Source organism: Anabrus simplex, chromosome 5, assembly GCF_040414725.1.
Source record: "Anabrus simplex isolate iqAnaSimp1 chromosome 5, ASM4041472v1, whole genome shotgun sequence".
NCBI lineage: Eukaryota > Metazoa > Arthropoda > Insecta > Orthoptera > Tettigoniidae > Anabrus > Anabrus simplex.
Window position 1 is genome coordinate 329,361,861 of NC_090269.1, and position 22,587 is coordinate 329,384,447.

Consider the following 22,587-nt stretch of genomic DNA (forward strand, 5'->3'; position numbering starts at 1 on the left):
AAATGTTGTCATGAGAGGATCATGAGTTCGTTTTTACCTTCCGAATGACGAGACTACAATATTTACAACATTCCTGGAAGCATTGTATTTTGCAATCCCACTCACCGGTGGGTTTTTCAGCTTTTTTAACTATGAGAAACTGCCACTGACAGTCGTTGCACGAGAGCGGAATCGTATACGTATGTTGTAAGTCTCCATGTGCCTCACACAAATCGCATTATGAAACAAAAATAATTCTTGCTTCTCTTGCCTCGGAATTCGTCAGTAATCTGTAGGTTTTACATGGTCAATAAAGGAATAAATAGGTATGGTACGTAATCAAAGTACAGCTATGTGAAAGACAGTGATTTCGTTTGATGCTTCACTATTTCAGAATGAAGTACTGTACTTGTCATATGGACGCACGGCGTTAATGATAAGCTGGTTGTGGCGGAGATGGAGAACCAAGACGAGACGGGAAGGGGGAACAGGGGACGTGCTCACATGCGGAAGGATACTTTTCCTAAGCTCTTAACTTGAATTTCAGTATAGAAGACTTTCTCCTTCTGGGTTCCTGTCTCCATAACCATGTGGACCTAGTACATTTTCATATCCACGCCTGTCTGATCCAACTTGAGCATTTAGATCTCCCATTATTATGATATTTTCCTCTCTTTCAATAGCTTCTTCTAAATCAGTTCGGAATTGTTCTTTTTCCTCTTCGTTACAGCCAGTCTGTGGGGCATACACCTGGATTACTGTCAGCACACTCTTGTTAAGAGAGATGTTCAACTTAATAATTCTTTCATTAACATATATTACCTCACTGATGACATCAATGTCCTCTCTTAATATAAAACCTACACCATTTTTGGCTTCTGTTTTATTTCCATTCCAATGTAGTTTGTATCCTTTTCTTAGCTTCTTTGTTTCTCTTCCCTTCCACTTTGCCTCACTCAGGCCAAGAATACAGAGGTTCCTCCTTTCCATCATATCTATCAGCTCCTCGCTTCTGCCAGTCAGGGTCAGGATATTTAATGTTCCAATTCTGTGTTTAGGACTCTTTCTTTTGGGCTTCGTCTCAGAACATCGTACTTGAACATCAGCCTTAACGTCATCATACGTTGCAGATGTTTGAGAAGACGTGTCTATCCGGTATTTTCTTTGCGTTCCGAGGCTCGTTTTGTAGTTGAAAGCAATCGATACAACCCTTCAGTTGACTTGCTAAGCCTAACACTGCTGGGGATTTTCTGTCAGGGGTATTCTCCCTTAGCCTTTGGCAGTCCCCTACCTCACTGCAAGGCAGCAGCTGATGAATTTGTGTCATTTCCTACACAAGGGTCTCATCAAACCTTCTAGGGTTTTTACTCCACCCGTAGCTGTTGGTCTTCCCCTAGTTTGTCGGGTTTGGTGTCGGCCGCCCAACCCTCGGCCAGACAGTCGCAGGTAGTACCGTCTACTGTCGGATACGGTATCAGGATCACTCCTGACCTGACTGTAAGGTTGAAATCTACATTAATGTATCAAATTTAATCAATACTAAGTATCAACAATTTTATGTAAGAACAAAAGTACATTTTGTAAAATTGCCACTAAACCACACGTGATATGCCAAAACTAATTTTTTTCTCGAATTCTGCGTTCAGAAATTCATAAAACCCACCTATTTTTGTTTTTACCACACAAAGTGTTTTTTGGCAGGCTAGTGTTATTCCTTCAGTTTCCTAAATTGTCATCGTTTTTCTTGGCAGTCAACTCATTTATATGAAAAGTGGCCTATATATTGTTTTTTTGCTATTGCTATTGGCATCGCACCGACACAGATATGTCATATGGCGACGATGGGACAGGAAAGGGCTGGGAGTGGGAAGGAAGCGCCCGTAGCCTTAATTAAGGTACAGCCCCAGCATTTGCCTGGTGTGAAAATGGGAGACCACGGAAAACCATCTTCAGGGCTGCCGACAGTGGGGTTCGAACCCACTATCTCTCAAATACTGGATACTGGCCGCACTTAAGCGACTGCAGCTATCGAGCTCTGTCCTATATATTGTATCACACTTTTTAGCGTGCAGTGAAATAAAACTGGCAGATTAAAAAAAAAAAAAATTGGTGTGAAAGTCTGCACAAGGGAACCTAGTATTTAAAAGGACGGTATCTCGCCTTGTTATTATGGCAACCTGCTGTGTCCTTGAAGGGGTCTAGCGGCAACTGATGCAGTTTTCTGTCTTGTGAATTATCGATGTGTATGTTCTGAAGCATGCTCGTCCCTTGGGGGAGGCAAGACTGTGGAGTGGGGAGGAGACATGTCGCTTAGTCACGGTTTCAGTGGCTTCAGAAGAGGGAGTAGGGGGAATAGATATTCAGGATGATGGTGGTTCGATCGATTTCTTTGTTTTAGTCTTGTGTTTTTAATGCCTAATGATTCCAAATATGCTAAATATTCCTTTGTATAAAGGGTTTTTATTATCAAATATATCATTAAGTTTGTCGTCCTGATAAGATATATTACCGTAAAACTGCGTCCGGTCTTCCCTGCGTAAGATTTTTCGTATTGGTGACAGTTTAATTTATACACCCGAGTCTAAATTATTGTCCTTCCGTAGGGAATTAACACTATTGGAGTTCAAAATTTTTGCTTCGTATTATTACTAGTTGAGTATGCAATTTTATACCTATATTTTCTGAACATTGACAAAGAAATATTATTTGTCTAACTTTTTTAATAATAAACAACCATGAGGGACACACAGCACAGTGAATAAAAGTGCTGGAAACCAAATTTTTTTTTTATCTGTCCAAGTTAATGAAAATTGCTTTAAAATAGGTTAGAACAAAGTAGATACATTTCCCTTCCGATTTCACTACCCCACTCAACCCTCCTCACAGATTTAAATTATTTTCGTCTTTTAAAATCATAGTTTTTAAGCGTAACAAGGTCCTTATTATGATGTTTTTTTGAGGAGATGAAAAATTCTTTGTAATTTCACCTATGCATTTTAACACAGCTGAAGATTCAAGGAATGAAACATGTACTATAAATGATTAATTCGCTTTAACACCTTCAGTGGCAGGTTTTGGCAGACCTCCTGTGCCAGAAAAGTGAGGTTTTTCGGGGGAAATTATTTATTTTTGGGAAGCAAGGAATGAGTAACAATTATTAAGGAAATACATTCATATATTATTCAAGGTTAATAAAAACATACTTTACACTCTATTTACACTTTTTTTTACAGTAGGTCTTTGATATGGTTTCATATAATATTGGTGTTTTGAGAATACTGACCTGTGAGCAATAAGTTTTATTTCACGCTTTTGTATTATTCCCATCAACAACATTAACGCAATAAACTGCCAAATTTCGTAAGAGTTTGGTTTTTCCAAAACTGTGCCCTTGAATGCAGAGATTCATTTACAAGTTTTCAATGCACTTTTGGCCTAGGGCCAACAAATGTTTTTGGTCACTGTCAAATTTACAACTTCATCTGTTACAATCGGTTCAAAACAGTCAATTGCACTCACCTCTGGTAATAATCCAACACTCTCACCACGATTTCCCGTAAATGGAATTACATTAAGTCGCACACTATCCCCAGGCTTACACTTTTCCCACACGAATGTATATTAATCATCTACCATCACCTTAGCTTCTGACATATCTTCTTCACTTTCATTAGGATTACCAAGGAGGTCATCTATTATCTGAAGAATCAATAGAATCATTATCGCTACTATCAAAAATACTAATGTCACTTAGAGATTCATCTTTGTATTTCCTTATTTTGTCTTCAGACAAACATCTCTTCCGTTTCGCGCTCGCCATTTCTATTTACCTCGTCAGCTGGCTAGAGATTGTATATGTAAAGTAGAGAAGATAAGGTATATTTTAAGGCAGTGACTTCATGAATACAGCTGGAAACCCTCCCACCATCTGTTGAGAATGCTAGAAAGCATTTTCCAAAGATATTACAGTACCCTAGAAATTATTGGGCGATCGCAAAATGAACATTGCAGCTAAACGAGAATTTCTCGGGGGGTGATGTTATGGACAAGCGTGCACCACCCGAGAAACCACACGAGAATTTCTCGGGTGTGCCACTGAAGAGGTTAAAAGCAAATACTGTATTTACTTGCATGTAACTCGCGCTCTTTTTTTTTTTTGACAGGAATAAGTGTGAACATTTTCAGTGAATGATATATGCAGAAATGTGTGTGCAAAAGATTGTATTCCCGAAAAAATGTAAAATTTGCATTAGGCTATTGAAACAAGACAACTGGCATATTTACACTATTGTTACTGCCTTCAGCCTACGCTATTCTTGCGTGCCCCATTCTGGTCACTATTCCATACTGCGTCATTCTGACTTCCGTTCAACGCATTTGCGATGCCAGTCTTCAAGAAACTCCTCACAATTACATCTGTCGACACCATAACCCATGCTTGCATAAGCCAATGACACACGTGTTCAACTAACGGCCTCTTTATTTTGCCTGCTGGTGTCAGCTCGTGCTCCCCTCCTGCCATCCATTCAGCGTACAATTTACGTATATTGTCATTGAAGGGCTTGCTGATGGAAATATCTATAGGCTCCAGGCAATGTGCGAGTCCACCAGGAATGAAGAGGTCAGTTTTCATTTCCTGAAAAGTTTCTTCGTGTCTTCCAAGTGTCCGTGGAAACTGTCCCACACTAGCATTGCTGGGCATCGAAGCAGTGCTCCCTACCACCGTACGGATCCAATCCTGGACAAGAGCTGTATTCATCCATCCTTCCTTTCTCTTGAACCCGTACATGAATGCCTTTGGGAAACTTCGCTTTAGGCACTGTTTTTCTTTTGAAAATAATGTGCGGTGGTAATTTTCTTCCGTCTGCGGTTATTGCTGGCACGGCAGTGTAAAACTGTTTTTCACACCCAGTTGTGCGTACAAGTACGCTCGATTCTCCCTTCTTGTTTATGGTGTGTTGCATGGCATGTCGAAGTTTATAAAGGTTTGTTCTGCATTGCCAATTTGAGATAATAGGTCATTGTTTTCCTTCTGCATTGGTATCACATGACGATGAAAATCTAAGATTTTGTTGCTGAAATCGCTTGGCATTCTCTGGCAGAGATATGTTTGCCTTCGCAAACACAATCCCTTTCCCTCAGCTTACTTCCAGATCCGAACAGCTAATTCCTCCTTTAATCGCTAGTTTGTGTGCTTTGAAATGTAGTATCTTGTGCGAGATACTAAAGCCATCATTTTGCAACTCTGTGACGTTGTGAAGCAACTTGTCTTCCAATTCAGGAAACTTATCCGATTTCGGTTTATTCCAGTAGCGAACATCAAACTCTTCCACACTCAATTCTCGACCGGCAGCCCTGTTACTATGTTCTTCAGCGTATGTTATCACATTGAGTTTAACCCCAGCTATATAACTCCCACGTTTCTCCATAACTTAAAGATCGATCTACGCAAGGAAACTTAAATGGGAAACTGGAATGAAAAGTGAAGACAGAACACTGGTAACTTGTATTGTCGACAATAGATGGACGATACCTAATACCGTGATTACTTGACTGCCTGGACTGGGAAACTCACACAGTTCACGTAATCAGCTCTGCCGAATAGGTAGGGATAAGCATATTGACAAATATGGAAGAGTGAGAGGGATGGCCGAGTGTGACTGACTGGCTGCGAATGCGGCATTGTGGCGGTGGTTTGCGAGATAGGTATTTTTGTTACAACAGCTAGCCTCAAGTTTTGCACGTAGAAAGAAATGCGCAGCTTCTTCTTGCACTGTCACGTACAAAGTACTGTAACAGCAATTGGTACAGTCCCAATATTTAATATAGGCATGTCCACGGAATACCCAAACCATTTCGTGTACCTAGCATGTCTTCATGGGCTGGTTGAATAAAGACATCTGACCGGAGTTCAATTTAGAACCTAGTTCTGAAAATGAACTGAGATTACGACTTTGTCGCATTGTACAAAACTGAAGTCGGTTTACACGTGTATTTCAAATGTAATCGAAACTCAGAATAGTGGACATACGACTTCTCTCAGTCGACCCTTGTTTTGTCTGATCCCGACGGTATTAGGTTTGAGAAACCTAACGAGTCTTTCATTTTCAGGCCTTAGTGGCCGTTCCTTCTTTTATTCATTCTTTGAAGAATCAATCAGTGTTAAGAAGAGTTGATTGCCCAGTTGCACTAGCTCGTTCAGTCTTGTGTGGTTTATTATCACATCAGGATAAAAATGTTATCGCATACAATCCGTCACGTGCATTTTTTCTTTGCGGTTCCTGTTACCTACGGCGATATTAGAGGTGTTAATTCATACATTTGATCATAGTGCTTTAATGAGCACAGCAGAGGGAATGTGTAGGTGTCAGGAAAAGTGAAGCAACTCTGCATGTCAGTAGCTAGCTCATGTTTCACACGTTACACAAATCAAATAGTCCCCACCTGGCAAATGAAGCATGCTTGAATACATTACATTTTCTCGAAGTACTTGGATCGATTTTCGTAATAATCACAGTGCTGAACTTTTTATGCTTGTAGATCTAAGGCTAGGTGTAGAAAACAGTATAGTTCCATTTTAAAAACAAGTTAATAGCATTACCTCAGAGGATATTGACGCCATTCTATCTTTAAGGGTCCATATGTTATTTGAGATGGAGAACTTAGCTGAATAACCCTCTATATCTCACTAATCAGACATCTGTAAAACGTGGACAAGATAATGTAATATCGTAAGCAATTCATAGAGGTTATGTTGTAGAATTATGTATCACTGCATTATAAGGAGCATAATATAGCTTATGTACGGACAACAATTACAGCTAACAATGTATTAGGTTAGTCTTTTGTGTATTTTCTTACGATTTATCGTAACAACACAGATATTATGTTCACAATCAGCTGTTCTTCAATCTCGAATAGAAAACACTCCTTTAACTGAGATCAAAGAGTTTGATCGGATAAATTTCTCCAGTCAAAGTTAATCCTGGTTCAGTGTGAATTGATCTCAGATCTCATTTGTTGAATGTCTGGGTTATAACCCGCTTCACCCAATCCTCGGGTGCTGTTTTCTCTCTCCACACACACTTAAGTATTGTATTTGTCCACCGGAGTCCTGCTGGTTCTGCAGCCTTGTTCATTTCTATGACTACTTCATCTGTTCCTACAGCTTTTTTTTTTTTTTTAACCACTGTCTTGCTAATGTTTGATTCCTTCTCTGTTATTTCTACCTGCTGTCGTGACACCTTCTCCGCGTCTGGTTTCATATGTTCAGGAGTTCACTGAAATATTCTTCCCATCTATTCACGATCTCTTCTGCTTTTGTCAGTACTACTACTTTTTTATTCTTCACTAACCCTTTGTTCATTTTATTCCTACAGTTTCTTTTAATTCCAAATAATAATTATTTTCCACAATTAAAACCTTCCTTACTTCCTGGGTGAATGTTTCCAAACATTACTTCGGCTACTACTTTCTTGCAAACTCTGTTCGCTTGGTATCTTGCTGTACTTTCTTCAGTCTTCTTTGTTTTCCATTCCTTCCAAGTTTTTTTTTACTGTATTTTTCACTCTTATCATTCCACCATGTTCTCTCTTTATTGTACCTATCTGGATGTTTTGCAACATGTTTTTTCTGCACACCTTAGAAAAGCACTGAAGGACAGTGACCCATGTTGTCCATGGTTATTGTAAAGTATTCAGTAGAAGCCTCAGCCCATTATCACACGAGTTCGGAGCTTCAGTAAATTTAGTTTTATACTCTTTTTTTTCTTATTGATAAATCTGTCATAAACACTTGAAATTTGGCCATGCTGACTTAAAACTTGTCACCTTTACTTTTTCCTTGTTTCTCAGAACTAAGCTTATGATAGATCACAGTATGTGCCTATTTCTCTTGCTTTTGTATTTCCTATCTCACTGGTTTCAATTACCTGTTACTTGTTTGTCCAACCCTTGTCCCATTTCTCTACGGGATTGGGTATGAGTTGAGATGAATCTGTCAGGGCGAGTTTTTATGACCGGATGCTCTTCCTAATAACAACCTCATCAGAGGAGATAGAGATTAAATGAATGATGTGATCTGTGAATGAAATGTTCCTCTGTGTGTTGTTGGCCATAATAATTGTTAATGCTCTATTAAAAAAGAGTACACCATTGAAAGGTAGCTTCTAATGAAACAGTCTAAAAGAAATAGAACCAGTAATGAGCACAATCAGGAAGAAACACATTTCACTTTTTGGACATCTAATCAGGACACCAGAGAACAGGATCATCAGGAGAATAATAGAAAAATTATGGAATAGTAAGTGAACATTAAGTGGATTACAGAAATCAAGGAAGATATGAACTACAAATTACAGTGGAAGACTTACGAAACAAAACCAACAAAATTAGGAAACTCAGACAACCAAACCAGAATCAACAAACTGATAATAGGAAGGGTGATTTCCAGTGAAGAAAGACGGATAAGATCAGAGAGAGTGAAGAAGTACTGGGCTGACAGGAAACTGAAAAATTCTTTGTAAAAGTTGGCTAAGAGTGGTCCAATGAAGGCCATAAAATCTCCAGAGACCCAAACAAAAGGTAGCAAAAGTTATCTGCTGAAGGCCTCACCAAGAAGTACAATTATTGTCATTAAGCACATAAACCAAACTGCACTGGGCATTATTCTACTTCTAAACAATCCTCCTTGGAATATCGTAAACTGAAAGCAGAAGGGTGAGGGGGGAGGGGGGTGTACATATTCCAGGACTTGAGAGACAAAACTGTTGTTGGAATGGATAGTTGCTCTCCCTCTCTCTTTCTTCCCCCCCCCCCCCCCCCCCGCATTATTTCTTAATTCCATGAAATTTTATTCTGTTGTGCAACATACGGCAGCAGTTGTAAAATGGGAAAAATCCCCTGAGCTATGGATCCATTTTCTGAATGGCAAAGTAATTTTAACTATTCTTTCTTGCAGTCCAGGATACAGGCTATGTATGGAAGCAATCCCTTGAGAATGGCTTTCATTGTTGTGACGAAGCGGATCAATACCAGGATATTTTTGAGGAACAACAATCCTCCACCTGGTACAGTAGTTGACGACTGCATCACCATGCCAGAGAGGTAAGACAGTAAGAATCTTGTTTTGTTTAATTTTTAGTAGTTCAGAGAAATTTTTGCATGGTAATGAAAGTAAAATCCCATTTTGGCAATTAGACTAAGTCTACTGCTTTGTATTGGAAAACACCAATGAATCTGGAATTATATATTTTCCACTCCTGTTTACCAAAGCTTTTGTTGAGGGGTTTTGTAAATACAGTTTTATGGACTGAGAAAGTGTTTATACTGGTAGGTAGTGTGACCTGATGGAGCAGTCTTGATTCCTTGGCTGAATATTCGGCGTAGGAGCTTTTGGTTCACAGGATCCTGGCGTCATTTTCTGGTCAGGCCAAGGATTTGTGTCAAATTTGGTTAATGTGGGGTAGACATTCTTAACTACAAAAAACAAACAGATATGACGTGATAGATGCGTGCTTGCAATGCGCAGGTCAGACATGAAACTATTCAGCTATTTGTGCGACTTAATCAGAGCTGCAGTAGGCCTATGCTGCGGAGGCAACACTTCTTAACTACGAAGCATGGATAGACCGCATGACTTCGACGTGTGTTTTCATTGTGCGAGTCACACGGCCTAAACTATTCACACATTTCTGTGGTATCGCTGGAGCTGCAGTAAGGCTTGTACCCACTTCGAAGTGGAATCTTTCTGTACTGACGAATTACATGGGGGGAGGGGTCTTGTATGCAAGATTTATTTTGTTCATTTTGTTGCAAAGCCAGGGGGCTTCTAAAACACGAGTAAATATGGTACTTAGATATTGAATCATTTGATGATGCAGTAAACTTACACAGAAAAAATTACATCAACAAGTTTTGTAAGAATTTTGTTATACGAAGGCAAGTCAATAAGTATCTGCAATCAGTTTTTATAATTGAATACAGAAAAAGTACACACTTTTTATTGACATCATCTTTCAATGCACTTGGTCCACCGTTTCACAAGCTTTTTGATACCCTCTGCGAAAAGGGTTTTTGGTTGCGCAGCAAACCACGTATGCACTGCTTCCTTCACCTGTAGATCAGAGCTGAATCGACGGCCTCTTAGAGCATTTTTAAGTGGGCCAAACAGATGGTAATCCGATGGGGCGAGATCGGGACTGTACACAGAATGCTCAAACACCTCAAAACGCAGCAGCTAAAGAGTTTGAGTAGCGTGGTCGGCAATATGTGGACACACATTGTCGTGCGACAAAACTCCTTGCGAGAATCAACCTCTGCGTTTGTTGTGAATTGTAGGTTTCAGCTTGTTTACCAGCATGTCACTATAACGTTCACTGTTTACCATTTCCCCTTTTTCCTGGTAATGTTCCAGGGTTGGCCCTGAGAGTTCCAAGACACTGCGAGCATCTCTTTTCCTGGAGAAGGTTGACTCTTGAATTTCTTCTTGACTGGGGATCCAGGATGCTTCCATTCCATGCTCTGACGTTTGCTCTCAGGTTTGAAGTGGTGAACCTAGGTTTCATCTCCAGTGATGATCCATTTCAGAAAGGTTTCACCTTCGTTAGCACACGATTGCGCTTCTGCTCTTCATTGGGTTGTTTTGGAACCCATCTCGAACAGACTTTGTGCAAGTTAAGCCTGCTATGCATTATTTCAAATGCAGAACCATGGCTAATGTGCAGGATGTGTTGCCAATTCATCAACAGTCGCTCATCTGTTATTCAGGATCTTATCACACGCTAGTTCAAAATTGGCATCAGTTATGGCTGCAGATGGACGCCCAGATCTTTCTTCATCCTTCACACTCATGTGACCCGTTTTGAACTGTTCCATCCACTGGTAAGCACTTTGCTGTGTCAAAACATTGTCCCCATATTGTGCTGAAATTCTTATATAAATTTCTGCTCCTGGTACACTCTCAGATAACAAAAAACTGATTATGGAATGCTGTTCTTCCTTGGTGCAAACAGAGTTTGGTGCGGCCATCTTTATATGGCAATACATTGTAACAACTTAAATTTCGTACATCATCATGCAGATGTAGATTTATCTTCATGTGTAGCCATCTTGATTCTTACAGTAGCGTCTCCGATGGGAGCGATGTCCCAGATAAGAACGTTATCTGCCTCTACAACTTCGGCATAGCTAGCCTCGAGAATATTCTGCCAGAAAGCACATAAACGAAAGTTGTACACGTTTTCAACCGAACTTCCAGATAAATGTGCAAACTGACACATAAATTTAAACCGAACTTTTATCTGGCTGTCGTAGTACAGGCCCTTAATTCGTGTTCTGCAGATAGCATAGGTCTGTTAATCTGATGATAGTGCAAAGGAACTAATTTGTTGGGCTGTACCCAAGCTTACATGCATGCATTATGTTTTTTGTTTTTAAGTACAGTCTGACCCAAAGACAGTTACTGTGCATTACAGGTCTCTTGTATAGATAGCAGGGACAGTTTAACACAAGAGTATTCTTCAGTACAAACGGTACTCAGTTTCAGTGTAGTGTTTAGGGTTGATATCTCCTTATTTTATTTCTGTAACTCTGTAAAAAATGTGTGATCGTGCAATTTATGTTAATACAGGCAAAGATTTCTGTTCTACTGAAACCTTGATTTATGGTAGAACCCCCATTTAGGGTTAAAAAGATAAGATTCCTGCAAAAACTCTATACAGAACTGTAGTTTTCCGATATTTATCGTTCAGTTTATTAGGTCCCAAAAATGTTCCATATTAAACCAGTGTTAAATTTCCCCACATCTATCGTTCCTCGAACCATCGTTTTATTGCATTGATCGTCAAAAACTATCTGTCCTCGGCCACATTTTTCCTGCGTGGGTCGATCGTGTATGAGAAAAATATATGCAAAAGTTTTTTTTTTTAATTTGAAGAGGCAGCTCAACACTTTGGCATCTATGAATGGCTCATACATTCTCGCGAACAGGTTGCCGCTATTATATGCTGAAGTATTGAGCAAGGATCTTGTAGGCTGGAGTGTTGTGTGAAGGTTATTTACACGCAACCTCATCAGCAGCCTCCTGGCACCATCGCTTGTCCTTGACCCACTAACCGATCCCTAGAAGTATTCCTGTTCACAAAAATTAAAACGGAGGCACATTAAAACTCAAATTTTCCACCATTTTTTGCATTGGTATTGGCTGTCTAATAGTGGCGTGCATTGTGCAAACTTCAGATGGGTAAGCAAGACGGAGCAAGATGTGCCTTGCTGCGTGTGCAACCACCATCGTGTATGAGTGGAGTGTGTAAGCTAAATTGCCAGAGTTTTCTGCAGTTCGTTTGACAGGGCATGTTCGAAGTGAAGTTTGCCGACTGGCGAGGGTGACTTTACTTGCTTTACTGACGTTGAAAGCAATGTAGTTCATCTGGATGTGATTAAGCACTTGTTTACATAGAGCAATGGCTGGGAATTGGTAGGTATAAAAGGATGGTAAAATGGTTGAGTTACCCCAATTTTGAGCTAGATTTTCTGCACTAGCCATATATCCTTGGATAGAAAACCTTCAGCAAAGACGACTTTTTAAAGTAATTTTTAAGTTTATGTATTACTTTGTGTTATAATGACATTAAATTGCACAGTTTATACACAATGTCTTTGGCATGGCTAGTGGTGAAATTTATGGCTTGTGCATTAACACGTTGAGTGCCAGACCGATTTTCATAGGCTTGCCGGCTAGTGCCGTGAGCTAATAACATCGAGTTACTCCCTGGTGCCAAAAGGTTCACAGGCTTAACCAAGCAAATGATCGCTGATATGAGGATGTATTTATGATATATTAGGTTAACTTATTATGTATATTAGGTAAAATATTGCGACCCCATATGGGGTCGTATTGGTCATTACGAACTGTACGCGTACACGCGCCCCCATATGGGGTCGTACTTATACAGTAGTTACTGTCCCGACGCTCGGTCATACTTACATTTTCCTTTGCGGGGACGCGTTATATGCTGTTGATTATGATAGATATGTTATCTTGTTCATACTGGAGCCGTTAAAATGTACGATCTCCGATTTAAGGTCAGGAAATGTTTGTAAATGACGATCTTCCGATTTTAGGTTAGGAAATTTTCGTACAAAATATAGTTATACAAAGTAGTGAAAATCATGTGAAGTTGGTAAATTAGGATGTAACAGAATAATATTATAAGAAGAATCAGTAGTTACGGAATATTGAATAAGTATACAATTTTTTTGTATAACTTTCAATATCAGTAAGAGAAGCTGGCAGCGCTGGTTGTGCACATGGGAAACCAGTGACTACATCGTAGAAGACGGTCATAATTGTTGCAACAGCTGGCTTGGAAACCTGGAGTACAGTGGGGAAGTGTGTGCTGAAGACTGTAATTCATGAATGTGGTTGAACGTGTTAGATCGATATTTGCCGTATACTGGGTTCAAAATCACTGTAACTAAATACTTTGTCTACATCATCATTGTCCGACTTGTTCGATATATCGTCCAGACAGTCTGCACTAAGTCTTTTACTGCTCGATTTACTCGTAACGACTTAAAAAAGAAAAGGAAACTCACAGCACTGCACACTTACATAAACAACCCGTGCGTGAGATAGACAATGACTTTCGTCACCCCACAAAGCACTCTTGACGTACCCATATGGGGTCGCGCCAAAACAGGAATTGAGAAATGGAAGGTGGACTATGCACGTACTTTAAATAGACGACCAGCAGATGGCAGGAAGAGACTTTATACATCTTCCAAACACATACTTACTGCGCACCCAAATGGGTTCGCACAGTTCCCGATTTAGAACGAACGTACGACCCCATATGGGGACGTGAGGTTCAAAAACTTGGCTACTCTCACGTACCCATATGGGGTCGTATGGCACTCAACGTGTTAATGTGTATTTATTTTTTCCGAATATAGAGCAGTAAAGTATGCTTGCCAGGAGGAATACACGTGGCAGCACATAAAATTCATTAACCATTTCTCCCAGTATGTTGCAGAAACGTCTTATAAAAATGAGTTAAATTATTGACAGTTCCGTGCTTAGTCATGAACCGGGGACCCTTTGAACTGAAGGGCAGTACGCTGACCATTCCGCCAACGAGTCGGGCACCAAAGTACAGGTTATCGCCATAATATCCACGTATATAATTAATTTGCATTAATTATTCATCATCATTATCGTTGACCAACTCCAGTTTCCCAGGTGTTGTATAAGAGCCCCTTCCATTTTGTTCTGTCCATGAACCATTCTTCGTTCACAATCCGCTCCCAATCCTGACTTCTCTCCTCTACATCCTTCTTCACTAAGTCTGCCCATTTTTCTCTAGGTCTGCCCACTGATCTTTCCCCTGATTTCTCTTTCATATTCCGTTTCTTGCAGACCTGTTGGCACTCATTCTTTTCACATGACCAAACCACTTCAGTCTTGCCTTTTGGATCTTCTGGAGTAAGGAGTCTTCTAGTCCGATGTCTTCTCTGAACTTTTTCATTCCCGATTTTATCCCTCCTGGTCTTCTGGATCATTGTGCGTAGGAACTTCATTTCTGCAGCTTGGAGTTTCGAGTTGTCCTTTCTTGTTAACGTAGCGGTTTCCAGGCTGTATGCGAGGATAGGGTTGTAGTATGATTTATACAGTGTCATCTTGGTTTTGAGTGGTACTTGTTTATCCCATAGTAGCTGTCTTATTGGAGGTAAAAATGTATTGCTTTGCTGATTCGACTATTTACTTCATATTTAGCTAAGTTATTCTTAGACATTATACTACACAAATACTTAAATTCTGTGGCACTGTCCAGCTTAGTGCCATTTAGCATGATTTATGGCTGATTGTCGCCCTTCTGTACCTTCAACACCACCGTTTTAGCCTTGTTGATGTTTAATCCATATCTCTCAAACTCCTGACTTCACCTCTGCAGTCTCTCTTCTACATCTTTCTCTGAGTTACCCCAAATTACCACATCATCTGCAAATGCTAAAGCTTTTAAGTCTTGTTGCCCCTTTTCTTTTAGCGCCTTTAATATGGTATCCATTACAATGATAAATAATAGGGGCAACAAAGCACTACCTTGTTGTACTCCCCTTTTTGTCTCAAACCAGTATGACAGTCCAGAACCGACTTGTACACAGCTTCTGGTTTTCTCGTAAAGCCTGTCTCGAACTTCAAGCTTTCTCAGGCACTCCCAAATAAGCTCCCTTGGTATGCTGTCATAGGCCTTTTTGATGTCAAGGAACAGTAGATATAGAGGCTTCTCTTTTTCCCAATGTTTTTCCATCAGCATCCTGACAGCAAATATAAGATCTGTTGTTCATCTTCCAGGCCTTAAGCCATATTGTTCCTCTTCTAAAAGTGGTTCTACAATTTCTCGCAGTCTATTCTCTATAATTTTTTTCCAGAATTTTTAGTCCATGAGAGAGTAGAGTGATGCCATGGTAGTTGGAATGTTTCCGTCTGCTGCCTTTCTTGAATATAGGTACAATTATACCTTTCTTCCAGTCTTCTGGGATGGTATTTTTCTGCCATACTACATTTAGGAGTCTATATAGCCATTGGATTGCTGGGGTTCCTCCTGCTCTTAACATGTCCACACTTAACTCATCTATTCCTGCAGCTTTCCCTTTCTTCATACTTTTAAGGCTCTTCTCTATCTAACCATGTAATTGATGGCTCTATATTTTTACTGGGCTCTTCACTTTTTCCAGATTCTTCTGTTTTGAACTACATTTGATGCCTCTCCATTCAGGAGCTTGTCAAAGAAGGTCTTGAATTCTCTCCTGATTCCATCTTCCTCTCATACTACTGATCCACTGTCCTGCTCTATTACCTTGATGTCTTCTAAGTTATTTCGCCTGTTTTTAATTACTCTGTAAAGAAGTTTCTTGTTTCCTCTGCTGTCCTCTTCCAACTTTTCCACAAACCCATTCCATTTTTTTCTCTTTCTCTTCTCTTATCCTCTTAGCTGTAAGTTTTTTTTTTGCCCTGTAGAGTTCCTGTAGTTCAGTTATTTCTTGGCCACCTGGATCTTGTGCATCTCTTTGCTTTTCTTTGTCTAGCATCTTTTTTGCCCAATTTCTCTTTTTTATAGCCAATCCGACTCTGTCATTCCACCAAGTTGTGTCTTTTTCTTTCATGGTCAATCCTGTTACTCCACACAGGTCTTTAGCTTCACCTACCAAAGTATCCTTAAAAATTTTCCGTTCTTCTACTGTATTCATTTCCCCTTTTAGTAAGTGTCTCTGTATCCTTATTTTATATTCTTCCTTCAGTTTGGCTTCTTCTAATTTCCAAATCTTCACTTTACGTTTTCTTTTTCTTTTCTTTAGGGTTGTGTTAGCCACATGATTGAGGTCTGCAATCAATAATCTATGATCACTGTCCATACTCTCACTGGGGATAACTTTGACATCGGTTACATATTTCCCTCCTCCTTTGTTAGTGATGATATAGTCGATGAGACGTTTCCATCCCAGCTATATCTTATCTTGTGGCTGTCTTGTTTTTGCGACAAGGTATTTTTGATGATCAATCCATTTCTTCTGCTCAAATCAAGCAGTTGTTCGCCTTCTGCATTTCTGTCCCCAAACCCATGTGGTCCAATGATTTCCTCATAACCAAGTCTGTCTGTCCCAACTTGTGCATTTAAGTCCCCAATGAAGATATTTTCTTCATCAATTATATCTTCTAGATCTTGACAGAATTGTTCCTTCTCTTGAGCGCTACATCCAACCTGTGGTGCATATACCTGCACTACCGTGTAATTTGTGGGCTCCAGCTGCATAGATAATTTAATGATCCTATAATTCTTATAGGATACTTCGGTAATGGCGTCCATGTCTTTTGTTATCTGGATAGCTACACCATTTCTGGCCTCTTTCTCGCGTCCACTCCATACTAATTTGTAGCCATCTCTGAGAATCTTGCTACCTGCCTTTCTCCATTTTGTTTCAGTCATTCCCAATATGGATGGATTTTTCCTCTTCATCTTCTTCAGTTCTTCAGTTTTTCCAGTCAGGGTCAAAATATTCATAGTCCCAATTCTTACATTGTTCTTCGGACATATCTGTCTTTCATCGGAGCCATGTTGGCCGTCATACCTCCCAGATCTGCTTGAAGACTTTGTCAATTTCAGTATTATTTTTTATCTCCATCCGAGGCTTGTTTCATTGTTGAAAGCAATTTGAAGACTCTACCACTGGCTTGCTAGGCCTAACATAGATCTTCGCGTTGATACTTTGTTAAGCACTAGATCGTCAGTGCCTGACACGCATTTCCTCATGTCAGTTAAGTCTGTGGTTTACCCACCAATATTTGGGAGGCTTATTGCAGTGGTTGCCCACTGGGCGATGTAAAGAAAAGAGAAATGAAATGGCATAAATGTCATATATAAAGGTTGCAGCATTTTGATACCATCTGGCTCCATGGCTAAATGGTTAGCACATGTTGGCCTTCGTTTCAAGGGGTCTTTATCGGGTCGGGGATCTTAACTTTCCTTGGTTAATTCCAATGGTTTTGGGGGCTGTGTGTATGCGCTGACTTATGCATTGAGATAAATCTTAGGATAGGGCTGTTTTCATAAGCGCGTAGATCGCCTATCACGCGACAACTCGAAAGACCAGCACCAGAGTTCGGATGCCACGAGACATTAATATATTTACACGACGGAAAATGCCCAAATACAGTGCCCGTATTTTATTATTTTGCTTTCCCCTTATTTTTTAGTGTGGCCCGCATTTATAGTTTCCCTACATCCATCGTCATTTTCCCCCCTCCCTCTTGAAAAAGGATGCATCAAGGTTTTACTGTACCAAGTACAGTCTGTGCTCCTGACGGTTTTCTTAATCTGACCTTGAGCGCTTCAGAGGGGCACCATGGGGGTCTCCTGCCTGTACTGATTTCATTTTACAGAATTTTTCAAGGAAGGGCTATTACTGTACCATGTACTAAACTATACGTGAGAAAAGTCTCGTGTACTCTGTTGCAGTACTATCACTCCTGAGATTTATTAGGTTAGGGATCAGTATTTTTCACTCTAAATTAATGTTGTGGAACATTGCCAATTTCATCTCATGCTTTCTTCATTATCAGCAAATTCCTAAGTTCCATATTAATAAAGTTTCTGTTGTTCTCAGTCACATCAATGATATCTGGATTCACAGTTGTGTTCACAACTTATCTGATTAGTTGACTGTACATGCAAACGTACATGAAAGAGCACTTAGTTTATATTATTTATCCTAGAAATTCAGCCCACTGCACTAGTATTCCCCAACAAGAGATTATTTACTCCAATATTAAGTTAACTCTAAACGAGTTAGAGCTCGTTAGTGTGTAATTTTGTCGTAAAGATAACCTTAATCGAACGTCGAGCTCGACCCGACGTGAGACTAGCTGGAACAAAATAGTATCGGGGAGACAGTTGACGAGTAAATACTGACAAAAGCTATTTGGTTTGTTCATAGTCTTTATCTTTTCTTTTATAGGTATGATTTCTTCTTGGTGTCACAGTCTGTACGTCAGGGTACTGTGAGCCCCACATCGTACAATGTTATCAGTGATAACGTTGGCCTCGATCCAGATAAGATCCAAAGACTGACCTACAAACTGACCCACCTATATTACAACTGGAGTGTAAGTATCACTTTTTCTTCATAATTTCCTTTTACACATCTTTCATGTGGTTCATAGTTGAAGGACAGAGGACTAATTCAAACCTGTAGAATGTTTTAAACAGAGCCAGTGGCTGCATGGTTTGGTTCACATAACTGTCAGCTTGGATTCAGGAGATAGGGGTTTGAAAACTTTGTTGGCAGCCCTGAAGATAATTTTCTGGCGTTCCCATTTTCACACCAGGCAAATGCTGGAGCTCTACCTTAATCGAGGCCACGGTCACTTCCTACTCCTAGCCCTTTCCTATCCTGCTGTACCTTACGGCTAGCCCAGATTCCAATCCATCAGCTTTCCTGCATTCTGGTATAGTTTAGTGAGATTTCCTGAAGTTCTGGCTATCACATCAAGTTTGTTGCAATATAGCAGGTGTTCCTTATCCATTTTGCTTACAGGGCATGGCAAAGTGTGCATTTTTTGGATCTCAGGATGTTGATTCGTTTCAGATGAGATGAAAGACAGTCGTGGCCAGTGTTCAGTCTGAAGAAGGTTACAGCTTCTCTTGTTGGTTTTATTTTATACTGATTCCATTCAGCATCAGTATCATTCCATAATTTGGTTTCTGCTGTTTTCTTTGCCATTTCTTCATGCCTGTTTAGTATTTTGCAGAATCTCTCTGACATAAAATCAGTTTGACTAGCAGATTGTTGTCATGTGGTACCTTCATTACCTCTTCATTACCTATTACTCCAACATGAGAAAGAATTCATTGAAGTGAGATCTGTTTGTGGAGTCTTTGGAGGGTTTTTATCATACCTGGAATTTCCTTCAGTTCTTTATTTTGAGACAATCTTTGATGAGACTGCTTGGATGGCTGCTTATGAGCCTGTAAGGATAACAAATTTTTGGTAATCAATGTTTCTGCCTAATAACTGTTGTAGTGCATGGGAAATTGCATATCTCTGCATCAGAATTTTTGTTTTGGCCTACTGGGAAGTGGAATGAGAAGAGAGATGAATGTATTCCTGTCCCAGTTCTGTTTCCCTTATCCTGTGAGCCATCTGTATATATTTGTAGCCATTGATTAGACAGATATGTCTTCTGTTGTAAAGAGGGCCAGCCGTTTTATACCATATGGTTAAGTCTTTCTTGCAGGCCTTTTGTAGCAAAGTAAGATCTGCAGTCACTTGCATATATTCATTGGGGTTGACTGGCATGCAGAGTGGTTCAAGTTTTATTTGCAGATTGCTCTTACTAATATATTCTTTGGGGAGTCTCAAAGGATATTTTTGGGTTTTAAGATTGGCACTAGTAACTGGTTGGCCCAGGTGATTTGGGGTAGTCTTTGCAAGCTGAGATGTGCGTTAGCTGTTTGTTGTTTCATCTCTTCTTCTAATGGTAAGTCGTAGGTGTACAACTGTAAGGCGGTTACAGGCGTGGTTTTTATTGCACCTGTTATGATTCGTAGGGCATTATACAGATACTTCAAGACGATTAATATTTGATAGGGGTGCTGTACTTGACTGTCCTATTTTATAATATAGGTGGGCCGGAGTAAAGTTGCACATGACAGCTACGCAAAATGTTGGTCACACTGCAGTGGCGTACGAAGCGATGTTTCTGCCATAGCAACAGCTGATTGCACGACACGTAAGATTTTAGAAACATGAGAGAAATGTTTTTGATGTCATCACGATGATACACGATACAAATGAAATCGGCCGATAACAATCGCACTTTCAACACACCGATTAAGTTTACAATTAAATACATCATCACACAAAATTATACGAGGTAAATCTACTACGGAGTTCTTATCACGATGTTAGATAATGCGGAAGGAATCGGCAGACAAGAAACTCACTTTAAATACACCAATAAATGTCACAATAATATACACCGGTGCTAACAAAAAAGATTTCCAGTAAAATCTATTAAATTTTGCGAAAATTCTGAAACGTTATTTTTCTTACCTTATTCACATTGGTAGAGGCTCAATACCCTCCTGATCACTGCCATCACCACAGTCGCCTTCGTTGTTGTTGTTGTTGTTGTTGTTGTTGCTCCCATCGTCCTGGTAGATCATCAACTCCTGACAGTCGCTGATGATGCCATCTATGACCATCGCCGAGTTAATTAATGTTGCGACATGGCTAACTTTCTTCCTCCACAAAGCCGCATCCACTAGAGCAATACCCTCTCGGAACAGTAAAGGATTTGTTATGTGCGCGTACGTAATGTTTCAAATCGCTCCATACCAATTCAATAGGGTTGAAGTGACAGTGGTACGGCGGCAACCTAACAACCTGGTGGCCTTGTTCCTTCGCTACCTGATCGACTAGTACGTCGGTGAAACCGGTTTGTTTTGTTTCACCAGTGCATATAAGGCTAATTTAGTCATACCCATATGTGCTGGGATATTTCTTGCCTGCAGCCATTCCACTAACAATTCTTTACGAGCGCTCGAAGTAGGGGTCTTGTCCATTATTACGGAGTGGTAAGGTGCATTGTCTAAAACAATGACAGAAGGGCCTTCTAGTTGTTGCAGGAGCTTCTTAAACCAATCTAAAAAGCGAACATAGTCCATATCTTCGTGATAATCTCCAGTTTTTTTCGATTGGAACATTAGAAGACCACCTTCCACAAAACCACTGGATGAACCTGCGTGCGCTATTATTAATCTGGCGCCCTTTCCAGTCGGTTGATTACCGGAGCTTTTAGGACTGTCGTCAGTCCAAGATTTTTCAATGCTCTCCCCAGCATTCACCCACGTCTCATCCAACCATATTACCTCGTGGAGATCCTTGCTGACAAGTTTATTTAGAAAAATACTCCTAGCCATCACGATGTGAGACTTTTCAAGCAGCAGTTTTCTTCCGTTCAGTTCTTGTATCTGAAACCCAAGGCTCGCAGTACCAATTTTAAAGAAGTTTTACCCTAGGAGAAAAGCTTTTCCTATTTAAGGGACTCTAGTAATTTTGCCACGATAGGGTATTCCTTCCTGTTGTAATAATCGTACACGTGTTTACGTATTGCATCAGCCTGGAAAGAATAGATTCCTGTTACAGGAGATGGCTTAAATCGTTTCTTTCCTGGAGTGCTAAGAAACAAGTCCCCACTATCGAGCCCCGTTTCCGCTACTGCTAGGCTCCCCAGTCCTTTTTTCCTTCAGTTCCTGGAGGAGAACACCTTTCTGAATAACAGTCCGCTTTGAAAGCCCTAATGTTTGACTTGTACGATCCACGACTTGATCTGCAGGCACAGAGGGACGACCATGCAAGCGTACGAATTCCCTCTCCCTCTCATAAAATTTGCATGTTCTCCGCACTAATTCACATGCCTGACTAATAAGGGGCACTCCTCGGTGCAAAGGATTATCACTTCGCGATTCATCATATTGTCTCCGTGGCATCGCACTGCACTAGTTACAAAAATAATTGGTTAGCTCACAAAAACACCACTTTCATCGACGCGCGAATCACACCTGACCACGTGCTAGCGACGACAGACAAGCGGCAACACTTCCATACGGAAGTCAAGGTAGTTATAGATGGCACCACTATACTAGCCATATTGCCAACAACAGCGAAATGAAAACAGTTAATCTTTATTTTTCAGCTTCCTTAAGCGTTACATTTTTTGAAAATGCTCATGTTTTTGTAAGTAAATAAAAGGTTATACGCACTCTATAGAATTAAATACGGACTAATATGTATAAAATCCATAAGTCTATCTGACATAAAAAGTAGTGGATTGGTGGTTCTGATTGACGGGTGACGTTCTTCAATTATTGTTTGTAGTAGTGCCAACATGAACTATAACTGTCAAGTGCAACCTTGTACCGGCCCACCTATAGGTTTGATGTAAATGTTGTAGGTTCTGTTGAGTGTGTCTTGAGTACTCCAAGTATCTCCTGCTAGTCTCTTCAGCAATTACTTCCTCCTCCACATGTTGTATGTGTTTGGTCCAATT

At 40.1% G+C, this 22,587-nt stretch overlaps 1 protein-coding gene and 1 pseudogene across 2 annotated transcripts in view; one reads left to right on the forward strand and one right to left on the reverse strand.

Annotated features, from left to right (window-relative positions):
- The window catches only part of aub (aubergine), a 322,859-nt gene that overhangs the window by 263,433 nt on the left and 36,839 nt on the right, over window positions 1-22,587 (forward strand). For both annotated transcript variants that reach the window (XM_067147583.2, XM_067147584.2), the window contains exons 15-16: window positions 8,938-9,083; window positions 18,492-18,639. In XM_067147583.2, coding sequence (XP_067003684.1) covers window positions 8,938-9,083; window positions 18,492-18,639 — 294 coding nt within the window. The remainder of the gene's footprint in view (window positions 1-8,937; window positions 9,084-18,491; window positions 18,640-22,587) is intronic.
- LOC137500945 (uncharacterized) lies at window positions 20,594-22,027 on the reverse strand (annotated as a pseudogene).